This window comes from Falco peregrinus, chromosome 9 (assembly GCF_023634155.1).
Source record: "Falco peregrinus isolate bFalPer1 chromosome 9, bFalPer1.pri, whole genome shotgun sequence".
NCBI lineage: Eukaryota > Metazoa > Chordata > Aves > Falconiformes > Falconidae > Falco > Falco peregrinus.
The window spans coordinates 28,465,845-28,478,004 of NC_073729.1; the positions used below are offsets into that span (position 1 = coordinate 28,465,845).

General features: G+C 44.9%; 1 protein-coding gene across 1 annotated transcript in view; it reads left to right on the top strand.

Moving 5' to 3' along the window:
* Positions 1-881: 881 nt before the first annotated feature.
* BMP7 (bone morphogenetic protein 7) overlaps positions 882-12,160 on the top strand; it is a 47,985-nt gene continuing 36,706 nt past the window's right edge. The window contains exon 1 of the mRNA XM_005235938.3: positions 882-1,703. Coding sequence (XP_005235995.2) covers positions 1,187-1,703 — 517 coding nt within the window. The 5' untranslated portion in view covers positions 882-1,186. The remainder of the gene's footprint in view (positions 1,704-12,160) is intronic.

Here is a 12,160-nt window from a genome sequence, read left to right on the forward strand (position 1 = left end):
TTGGGAAGCAGTAGTCTACATTTGTTATCTGAGACTATTATTATTTTTATTATTATTTCCTGTTGCAGTAGACATCTACCTGGACTAACCAGGACTGGGGCTCCATTACTGTAGATGTTACACCCACTGAGTTAAAAAAAACCAACACCAAAACCCTGAAAACCAACCCCACAACAAAACAGTCACTGCTTTAAAAAGTTGACAAGCCATCTCACGGCAGTATTCCACGAAGGTGTGGATCAGAGAGCAGGAGGGGAAGGAGAGAGAGCAGGATAATATCATGGCACGAACCACCGGAGTGCACAGGTTGATGGTTCCAACCCAAGTAAATGTTGCTGGTTTTACAGCTCCTGATAACTTGCCCCTCGGATTTCTGATGGCAAGTTATCAGAATGATAACCTCTGATGCTTCTCCATGGGCTCTCCCCGCTGCCACCTGGCAAAAGTGACCCGGGGCTCCAGGCACGCAGGCATACGTGTCTACGTGCGTGAGAATACAATCACCACATTTTAAATAATTCAGCGCTGTAGGTTTTGTGCCGGGCAGTGTCTCCCTTCTGTACTTCTTAAAAAAACAAAAAGGTGGACGGGGAGCAAAAAGCATGCCTGCGTGTGCGTGTTTGTGCAGACGGCCGATGTACTGTACTTGCATCTGTAAAGCCTCTGGGAGTTTGGGCCCCTTCCTTACACCTAAGCCACCCTCCCTCCCGGGGTGTCTTCTCCTTAATTACGTTCGCGCTAATTTAAGCACTCGGGACCGGCTCCCCCGCGCCCCCACGCCAGCAGCCTCCACAAACATCCTGAAAAGCAACCTGATCAGATGTTCCTCCTCTAGGCAGTTACAGGGATTTTCTCTCCCAAGCGGTTTGGAGCGGGCGAGCGAGAGCGCTTGGGCTTTCCAGCCTGCTCCTCCCACCAGAGACAACCTCCCGCTGCCGCTCCGCCGAGCAGCACTGCACACACGGCTCCGCCGCGGCGTGCGGGACGCGGGCACAGCGCCGCCGCCGCCACCGCCGGGGGAAGCGCCCCGGGCCGCCGCCGCCGCCCCGTCCATGGGCCGGGGCCGCTAGGCAGCCCCCGCCGCCGCCGGCGGGCCATGAGCGGGCTGCGGCACCTCCGCGGGGGCTGCCGGCCGCCGCAGTGAGCGCGGGGCCGCGCCGTCCCTCCGCGCCGCTCCGCGCCGCGCATGCTGGTGGGGCGCGTCCCGCGGCGGGGCAGCCCCGCGCCCCCCGCGCCGCCCCTCCGCAGCCGCCGCCGCCGCCGCGCCGCGATGCCGGCGGCGGGGCGCGGGCAGCCCGCCTCCTGGCTCCTGGTGCTGGGCGCCGCCGCCCCCGCCCTCTGGCTGCGCTGCGTCCTCGCCGACTTCACGGTGGACAACGAGGTGCACTCCAGCTTCATCCACCGGCGGCTGCGCGGCCCCGAGCGCCGCGAGATGCAGCGGGAGATCCTCTCCATCCTCGGCCTGCCGCACCGCCCGCGGCCCCACCTCCACGGCAAGCACAACTCGGCCCCCATGTTCATGCTGGACCTCTACAATGCCATGTCCGTGGAAGAGGGGGCGGCGGGGGCCGCGGCCGAGGAGGGCGAGGGTTTCTCCTACCCCTACAAGCCCATCTTCAGCACCCAGGGGCCGCCCCTGGCCAGCCTGCAGGACAGCAACTTCCTCACCGAGGCTGACATGGTCATGAGCTTCGTCAACTTGGGTGAGTGCCGGCCCCGGGCGAGGCCGCGGGGTGCCCGGGCAGGGGGACCGGGTCCGGGAGGGGTGGGAGGGTGGGCTGGAGCAGGGCCCCGGCCGCCAGCGGGAGGGCTGGGGCCGGCGTGCAGGTGGCCCCGGCGGGGGCCGGGCGAGTGGCAGCCCGCGGGGGCGAGCAAGGGCAGGTGGCGGCCTGCGGCGTGGCCGTCGTTAAACGGCGGCGACGAGGAGGGGGCTCTGAGTGGCCGCCCGGGTAGCCCCGGCCCCTCGCCACGCCGCCCCCGCACGCCGAGCGCTCGGGTCTGTCGGCTTCCCCCTCGGCAGCCGCTTGCCGCTGCCCAGAAGCGGGGTGTGCAGGTACGGGACGGGGGCACGCAGGGGCTCAGCTCCGCGCCCCGCACCCCCAAGGCGGGCACAGCCCCCTCGCCGGGCTCCCGGTGGCGGCGGGTGGCAGAACCCCCCGGGCCGCCCCCACGGACCGAGCCCCGCGCTCCCGCGGGGGGCCGAGCCGCCCGCACAGGCTTCCCTAATGGCTTGAGAGGGATTCCACAGCAAATCCCGCTTCACTCCTGCAGCTTTTTGTGTTGATCCCGGTTTGTGCAGCTAACCCGCCTCCTTTCCCGAGCACATGTGGATGGCTTTATGCAAATGATACGCAAGTTGGCATGCTGTGTGCGCCGCTTGCGAGGCCTCCCTAATTGGATGCCACGGCCCAATCTGATTTCCATTTGCTTGCTGTAGATTGCACACCCGTGTGGACTGACTTGGCCGGATTTGAGTAAAAAAACATTGTCGGGATGAGCATTCTATTTTAAATATATAATTATAGACCTGCTTCACTCTACCCGTATTTAGCCCTCATCATGTGCAGCTCTCCAACCACGGCCACGCACAGCGCGGGTGCCTGCAAGTTCAAGACAACCTGAACAGTATTTCCAAAACAAGATCAACTCGAACTTTGTCCCAAACAAAGGGATACGCAAAGAGCAAGAGGAGCCCACCTCTAGCACGTCACCCGCTAGGGATTACAGACACCCCCATCGCCAATAAATCCATTAACACCTTTATGGATGTCACTGTTCTGGACACTTCCACTGTCTGGAACTTCAGAGGCAACAAAGATTAAATCACCGCCTCTCTAATCCCAGCGCTTTAACTAACTTGAAAAGATCAGTAGCTGTAAAAGCTCTGTGACACACGTTAATAATTATTAGACACGGTAGCCATCCCCGGCACAATTCTTGCATGATAGGGAGACACTGTGGGAGATCTCTGGTTTGCAGGAGCTGCACCTCCTTATTAACCACCACCGGCTTTACGGTGGGAAGCTCTGAGTTACATCTGGCCTGGGGGCTGTGCTCTTTGAGAGTGCCCGTGCTTTCCATTTGGATTTCCAGTGTTTGTCTAAATGCTGCTAGATACTTAAGCTGATCAGCAATGATACATGTAAAATCAAATATTTGAGCAGCCAACAGTACCAATGGCGGTCAAATATTTGACTTTAGAGATAAGAGTGATCTTGCTAATGTTGTGGTTCTTGGGTTCTACACCAAGTACGACCAGAGTGCAGGGAGAGTCCTGAAGAGAAGACAAAGGATGTTGAAATAACGATAGTGAAATTCACACGTCTGTTTCCATGTCTGTAAAGAGGAGAGAACCTTTATGAAACATGTAAGTACCTAATGGAAGGGAGTTTAGCTCTGGGGCAGCAGCACCGCTCCTCGGGTGTAGTTGTTTACTAGTAACTTTCATCAGCGAAACTGCAGCGCTCCCGTCCTGTGCATCCAATGTAAGGAAAAGTCACCTTTGCAGCCTGTGGAAGTTTTTCCTGAAAGGCATTGATGTCCCCAGTTATTTGGATACATAGGAGAGGAATCGATCCGTAAACTGTGAAATAAAAATTACATTTTGGCTATGTCTGGTTTTGTGTGAGAACTTTTTACACAGCAGGTTTTACCTGTATAAACTGTACAGAAATAATAATTGGCATCCCGATGCGACGTGGTGACTGTAGTGGATATATTCATTCATTTCGACCCTGCTGGCTTTTGTAGTCGGCTTAGTAATCCGAAAGTGTTCTTGATGCAAAATTCTTAACTATCATTTTACTTAATTGCTGTCAGCATAGTTGGCGAGTAGTAAGAGTGCAGGCAAAATCCAATAGTTTTAAGGACAGGTGGAATTATTACCAGCAAGGCACATTTTGGAGGTTTGTCTGTACTGTTTTGTTCCCTTGTCAACAGTGCGTGCCAGGACGAGTTTAAAAAGGACACAGATCTATAACAGCTTTCTTCATCACTGTGCACACCTTTCATCCCATTATAGTCATCGGTCTTTCATCTTTATAGGACAAAGACAGGCTTGTTTATGGATGTTTTAATGAATTAGACCAGCCACTCGCTCCCGTATATAGTCAAATACAACACCTGCTTTGATATGTACAGTTTTCTATGACATCCAGGGAAAATTAGAAGATCTATTGTAGAACTGATTTTTTTTGGAAACTTTCTACAATGATCCCTTTTAAAGCAGAGCTGAATTCCTAAATGCAGACTGTAGTAAACTGTGTCCTAGTTTTGTAAGAGATACTCTGTGAGCATTGCATTTCACAGGTAGGCTTTTATTACTATACCAGAGCCATCACAATGAGGAAGTGTCACAGCATAATAAAGTTTCATCTTAGAATGGAGGAAGTAAAAGTGAGTAAAGAAAATACTTCTGAATTTCAATAAATAAAACATGTTACTCCAGGCTTCCAAAAGCTAATTTACAGAAGCACTTCTCTGCTTTATTTATAGTCTTCATCTACCTAGTCATACAACTTGGGGGGGGAATTTTGTGTATATATATATATATATATATATATCTGTGTGTGAAAAAAAAAATCTACATTGCAAGATTTACTGGACTACATAGTAAAAAAACCCAAGAACACCCCCCCACACACACCACACCCCCCCAGATTTCTATGGAGATACGGTGTATATTTATTCCAGAGAATTTATCCTAGGTATTGGTAGGGAGGAACCAGAATACAGGTGCTCCATTTCATGGTTATGTTGCAGGGAGCTTTGTACTAGGCGTGTAATGTTACTGTAAAATCTTGACAATTAATTAGATTTAGATTTATAACCAGTTAATTCACAGGCAACATTTTGTCTTAGCTTACACCTGTGTTAAGATGAATGGGGAATGGATTTGTGTCAAGAATGAAGTTACATGTAAATTAAAAGAGAAGTTAGCCACAGTGGTCTGACTAAGCTAGTCAGTTAATTACTGGCTAATTTTATAAAATTTATTACTATAATTCCAGTATTTGGGATTTCATTTCAGATCTTGTCCAAGTACAGTTTACAAACTGATCCGGTTTAGGAACTGAAAAAACTTGAAGCATTTTTTGCACAAGTTTTAATTTCAAGTTTATAAACAGCAACTAAGGAGTAAACATCTTCTAGATTACTTAGATCCTCTCTTCTAAAAATAAGTGAGTTGTCCTTATGCAGGTAATCTCGCCTTGGTAAACAGATTCACTTAGAATATTTTTTAAAAGAGTCGGCACAAGTGATACGCAATTTGTTAATTTGCCTCGTGGTTGATTATAAAATGAACAACGTTGTTTAATCCTGGCAAAAAAATAAGAGGAGGGGGGGAATTAGTCATTCTTGGAAGGAGCACATGAAAGTGGCTTTTCTTAATGTAAATCAAGAAGCTGAAGAGCCCCCAAGTTTCCTTTTATTTCATACCATCTGGCTATCCTTTTTGTTGACAAGTGTTTGGCATGGAGAACCATCTCTTTGCCCTTTAATAACAGGCTTTAACACTGTAGGGTATTAGAAAAAGATTCTATAACAGTTAAAAAATTTCCTTCGGGGAATACTTTATAAAGTGAGCACGGGCTGCAGGCATTTGCAGCTGTAACCTGGCTTGTGTTAAAATTTGGAAGGGGCTGCCTTGCATTCCAGCTCACTACAGGCCTTCATTGGTGTACAGCCAAAGGTTAATATAGATGTCACACAGTTTTTCTTTGGAGAGCCTCAGATATAAGAGTACGCGTACAGCTGTGTTTTTAGTAACCCTTTCATAATCACTTCTTTTAAACCTCATTTTCCTGCTTATATAAATCAAAGATTTTCAAGGATATTTGACCTGGATTTGAACTTATTTGATCTTCACATATTTCCCACTTGAAACAAAGCAGATTAAATGTTAGCCCTGGATGCCTGGTCATGATCACATGGTTTGTCCATACATTAGGCCAAGCCCTCGGCTTTTTTTTTTTTTTTTTTGCCCTCCTCCACCTAGCGCTGTTATAAGCTCTCAAGCCCGAACAGGTACATCCTGTAATTGTTTTGGATAGTATGGATATATGCAACACTCGGTGGTACAAGATGAGCTAAGGTAGGAAGCTGGCAGCAAACTGAAGGTAGGAGGTACAGTGACCACGCAGCAAGTTCCTGGCAGGTATTCTGTGAATGCACAGCCCCATTCTAGAGAGAAATTAATTCATTTTCTACTTTTCAGGCGCAAAATGGCAGAACAGAACAGGAACTATTTACCTCTGCCGTAGGGGTGCAGTGGTAGGAGAGAACGGAGCAGCTGAGGACAGATGTCCTTGCGCCAGGAAAAGGGACGTGGCAATTGTCCCCACCCGCTCGCACGCTTCTGTGGCGGATTTATCCCAGCAGCGGGGTCTTTCTTCTCTTCCCACACAGGCTGCCCTGGGGAGGCAAAGCCCCCTCCGGGAACTGCAGTTTAAAAGCCAAAACACTGCGGCTTGTAAAGTGCTTTGAAGGAGACAAGCCTTGATGGCCAGATCTTGTGATGCTTGTAACAGGAGTCGGGCACAAGTGAAGCGTACGGGACCTGCTCCCACCCACGCTCTGCTCGCCCTTGGTTTTCCTGTGTGCGTGTGTGCATCCCCATCACTCCTCCTGCAAAGGAGGGTTAACGGCCTCTGGGCAGGCAGCACGAAACCAGGCGTTATGTTTCCATCTGTAAATAAGCTTGAAACACATTTTCAGGTCGGGGGGAAGAGATGTGTGAGAGAAGGTTACACAAGTGGTTGGAAACATTAATTAAAAAAAAGATTATAACTATTAAAGCCTAGTCAGAGCTGTTGACAGGCTCCTTTTAAATAGGACACTGCGATGTTTTAGTTTAATACATTCTGGCAGTGTCACCGGGGTTAAGGCTAATACTGGGATGTGTGGATCCTGTCATGTTATTGTCAGGAGGAATGCAGGGATTAGGTTTAAAAGTGGTGGTGGGTGAGTGGTGCAGCTGTGTACACTTATTATAAAAGATTTAAGTCCCACTGGTAAAATCAATATATTAAATTGCAAGAGCCTCTGTTTTTAATTAGTTTAAATCAAATATACTGTTAGTGCCATTATGGTTTTTATCCTTGAACCAAGTGAGGAAATGCTAATATTTATATGGAAACTGTTAATTTGTGGTTAAAATGATAACACATTTAGTTTTATGCCTCTAAATTGTTCTAACTGGATGAATACCAGTGAGAAGTTGCAATGATGGATGAAGTCATCTGAGCAAGAACACCAGTAAGCAAATTTTGATAGCACATCAGATAAAGAGACTGCCTGTTGATACACAGCATTAAGAGACCACAATATTTTAAGCCCTTTCCAGTGGTACAGTCCTCCTCTCTGGGGCCTGCATCAAAATACTCACATGAATTACCTATATATATATATGTGTGTATATATATACACACACTTTTAAATATATATATAAAATAAAATACGTTATTATACGTATATATTTCTTCTCTAAAGGGAAGGAACTTCTAAAGAAATGAGCGAGCTGTTAAAATTAGTTTTAGGATGAAGATTTTTGTTCTACAACTGTTTGAAGTAAATGGGACTACTGATGAGGACTAATCACATGGATAAAGTTCTGCACACGCGTATGTTTGGATAATGGAAACCCAAGAGAAAATTATTGGCTAGGTCTTCATTGGTGTAAATTGTCAAATTTCTACTGAAGCTGGCCCTATGGGCTCATTTATACAACTGTACGTCCAAAGTAATTCCCATAAACTCCCTCTTGATTTACGCTGACACAATTGAGAACAGAATTGGGCCAAAGAAATGCCCCTGTGTTGAAATAATGAGCATGCAGTAGTTTCTGCTAGAGCTTCACACAGTTTTCTCTCCTAATCTTGAAACTGTTTTTGAGGGAAGCTTCCTTTGCTGCAAATAATCAAAACATAGACTAGCTCCTATTAGTCACTGCTTATCATTATTAGCCCAATCCATGTTGTTGAACTACAGCTGAATTCCCATCTTTGTAACAAACAGAATTTAACAAATAATGTTTGACAAAAATGTGAAACTGATATTTCTTAATACAAGACATATTTCATATGGAGAAACTCCAGTGATGAAAGATTCCTGGTATCAAAATATCTGAATCACAGTACAAATAAACAGTGTGTTGTAAAGACTGCAGGGCCAAATTCCATGCTGGAGCAAGTCCACTGAAGTCAGTGGAGTTGTGCCAGGAGATAAACTGCCATCTCGATTTTTTTTCGTGTACATGTGAAAACCAGAAGTCTTTAAAATTTTGCCGGTAAACATCTTCGCTACAAAAGGTTGCAGGTAGCAAAGTTTGAACTGATTCTAATTCAAATATCTCTTTCGGAAATCCTTATTTTGTTGATGAAAACCACAACGTTTGCTGAGCTCCCCTTTATTTGGGTATACATTCTAAAACTCCATTACCTATACATTTTTTTACCTGATTTACAGCAGGTAACATAAGAGCCATCTTGGGTGTGAGCTCATATGTGCAAGCCCTGCAATACTGTTCCTTGCACGTTCTTTTAAACATTTGTGTGGTGTGTGTCTTGAAGTCAGTGAAAAACCTGTAGTGATCCAGATTGAGTGGATTGAATTAATGGCAACTTCAAGACTACAAGTTTTAGTGTAATTGCTTTATTGTTTTGGAACCAAGATGCTTACAATCCAGTTCCTGTGCAAACATGTTTAACGTGTGTTAATGTGTTTCAAAACCAGACGCTCTCCACAAAATTCTGCTTTTCATTAATTGACATCAGTAGCATGGTACAGTATTTCAAAGCACTGGCCAAATATAAACTGTGTTTCTAATTTCCTTACTTTCCTGTGTTTGGAATGCCAATGTTAATTTGTTCCCATGGAAGAGTGAGAGCTGCCAACCACAGTTTTATATAAATGGCTTTACAGTGCAGGGCTGCCAACATTAAATGATACTTAGGAATTTTCATGACATTTTGTATTTAATGCTTGTGTGTATATGTGTGAGAGAAATAGAGGGAGATATATGGGATGTTGAACAGCACAGCCACCGATGATCAAGGCAAATGTTTGAAGAAATTTATCCTTTGAGTAGCTGTTACTTAATGTTTCTTCTCATTTAAGAATTTTTTAATAATCTATCAGATATTAAACAGCATATTCCTTGTGCCTAGAAAAAAAATATTGCAGTGAATTTTGTTGCTAACTATCCAAACAGTTCCCCCCACCTAATAATTGTAGTTATTTATTAACAGATGAGAAGAAGGACTTTTGTTTATATTGTTACTCTGATCATTATGGAGTAGACTTTAAGAATGTGATATTACTCAGCATGAGAAAATGTCAAAGTAAAAAAAGCTGCCACAACTAAGCAAAAGGGGAATTAACTGATTTTGAGTAAACTGACAACAGATAATTTTTCTGTAAAGGAATGGGAGTCACTAGATAAAACTGTTTGCTTTATTAAAGAAATTCAAGCATAATCACAGTTTCTTTAGTGGTATTTACTGTCTTTGTACCTGAAACAAATGCCAAATACCCTTTAAACAAATTTAGTTTGAACTGATGGTGGTGAAAACAAGGTCTGTTTGTGTATTTCTCCTTTCATTCCTGGAGGATATTCAAAATAGAAAATGTTCATGTTTCAGTAGATTCCCCTTAATGAGCGCTATGGTTTATCTCTCATTTTTCCCGTTTTATTGGAACAGGTGCAGTGTCTGCCATCTGTGCCAGCCCTGCGCTATACCAACAAACAAAGTGGTGTTTTGGTTCACTGGATTTAAAAGTCTCCTGAGAGTAAAGAAATGAAAGAGAAAGAATTTAGAAAGTGCCTAGTGAAGGAAAGGCACTTCAAGTAATGTGCTTTGTCACTCAAGTCTTCCAGTAAATTACCTTAAACTATTTTGAAACTGTTTGAAAAATTTTATCCGCAGAGTATTAAGTTTCGGTTGCATCTTGGCGGTCCCACGCTATTCTTTATCATCTTTATCCTACTGCTGCAGCTTCCAAGTTAGACTCTTTTGTTGTCAGGTTGAATTAAGTTTTACAGGACTAAAAATTCTTTTCTCCTTGCCCTAAAGTAGAAGAATGGTAAATTTTCAGGTTTTCACTGTTTCTGATTCCACCTCATTTAAAAAGATACTGCAAATAGCCATCCAAGTTTAAACAAGATTATGCTGTAATTAGACAGACAAACTCATAATTATTTAAAGGCTAAACCAACAACAACCCTTTCAGGTTCATTTTGACAGTGTTTATCCAGTGTATCTGGAAAGGCTTACAATTAAAGTGCCTGAAGGGTGGGGATGAGATTTTTCAGCATGCAGTCAGTGCTGTCGGGTCCACCTGGCCTGGGAAACTATGCAGGCTTTGTAGGAGAGAAAATCTTTTAACTTACATCTTCATAGCAAGCTCTTAAAAGCTACCTCCCTTTTAAAAAAAAAAAAAAGGGGGGGGGGGCAGGGGGGAGGGGGAGAGGGAAAGTATCTCTTCCCTCTAAATAATACTTTAAACGAGCAAGTGCCTTCTGAGGCTCTTTATGATGAGGAAACGCTACCGCGCTGCTCACGCTGACAATCTCGCAGTGCATCCTTTTTTAAAGTTCTGCCTGGTGTGCAGGACCGCCTTTCAAATGAGCACAGAGTTTCCTCTCGTTAGGCTGCAGCCTCCCAGCTCGATGCTGGTCTGAGTTACACCTCCACGCAAACCCACTGATGTCACCAGGCAATATCCTCAGCTGGAGCAACCTGGCACCCGGCCACCCCGGCAGTGAAGTCACCACAGCTGACACCGTCTGAGGAGCTGGCACAGGGTCCGCACTGAGGCTGGGGGCTGTAAATCAGGTCGAGCTTTGAGTCTCTTACTAGAGCCGCTGGGCCAAATCCTGCCCTCAAGCCACCTCATTTCGCTGGCACCACTGGGGCTGCCTCAGTCCTCTGATTCGACCAATTGTTCTTCCCACAGCACAGTGGCAGTAAAACTTTTAAAAAGACCAGAAGAACCCTGGGAGAACTACTAAAAAATGCTCATAAAATAATACAACATCAGTAGTTGGGAGTTACAATTGCGATGGAGAGACAAGTTTCTTACTGAGTAAGGGTTAGGAACAGGGCTGGTAGTATTGCACTGCTTGTGTACCTGAAACGGCCGCTGACTTTAGGGAGTCCTTGGGCACCCCAGGGGAAAGCAAGTTCAGGTTTATCATTGAAGTGGAAGAATAAACATTACTGTAATTTAGAAATTCTGAATCGTGGTGCTTACAAGTTAGTAGTGTTCAAATACTTCTTCATCAATATTTTAACAAGTTATTTCCATCCGCCGAATATCTATAATGGCACCAATGATAATCATTCACCACTAATGGGAATCAATTCCTAATCATATCTGTTCTACCCACATGCTCAGTGCTAGCAAGCTGCTCCTCCCCTGGTTCTCAAGGTTAAAACTTACTGCTTCTATCACTAAAAATATTCTGAACATTTTAATCTTGCTACTTTTATTTGTTTATTACTGTGCAGTCATTATAATCCCGCAGGGACTTTTTAGATGTTAATAAAGAGGACTGCACATCACTTTCCCTGAAGCTTGTGTGGCACTATAAACATCATGCTGAGTTTAAGTTCCCCTTTCTGACCGTATCCTTAAAAAATCCAGCAATTGTTAAGAGAAAGGAGGGTCGGTTGTTTTTTTATTATTTTTAACAAAAAGAAGTAGAAAGAAAATAAAAAAAGAAGTAACTTTAGCCTCACAATCTGCTAGCTACATAAAGCAGTAAATGTTCAGTTGAGGCAGGGAAAAACCAGAACTGCTAGAGATTGGTTGTTTCCTTTTGGAGGAAACAATAAATGTGCCTGCTTGTATTTTAACAACATTACTACTGGGCCCCCTAATTACACAAATATACTTGTAATAAACTGCAGAGGAGAAGAGCTGAAAAAGAATCATGCAGCACAGACCTTTCTCTTGAACTCAAAAAGCAGCTTTTGAGTAACCACACTTCTAAATCTTGGCCCAAATCAGAAGATGAAGATATTTCAGCACTATGTGATGAATCATTTGTCTCCCGAGACAGGTGAAAAGGAGAAGCAAATCAGACATGTGGTGTAAAACTTCTCTCATTGGTGTGAACACAACTTTGACCTCTGAATACAATAGTTCCTGCAACTCA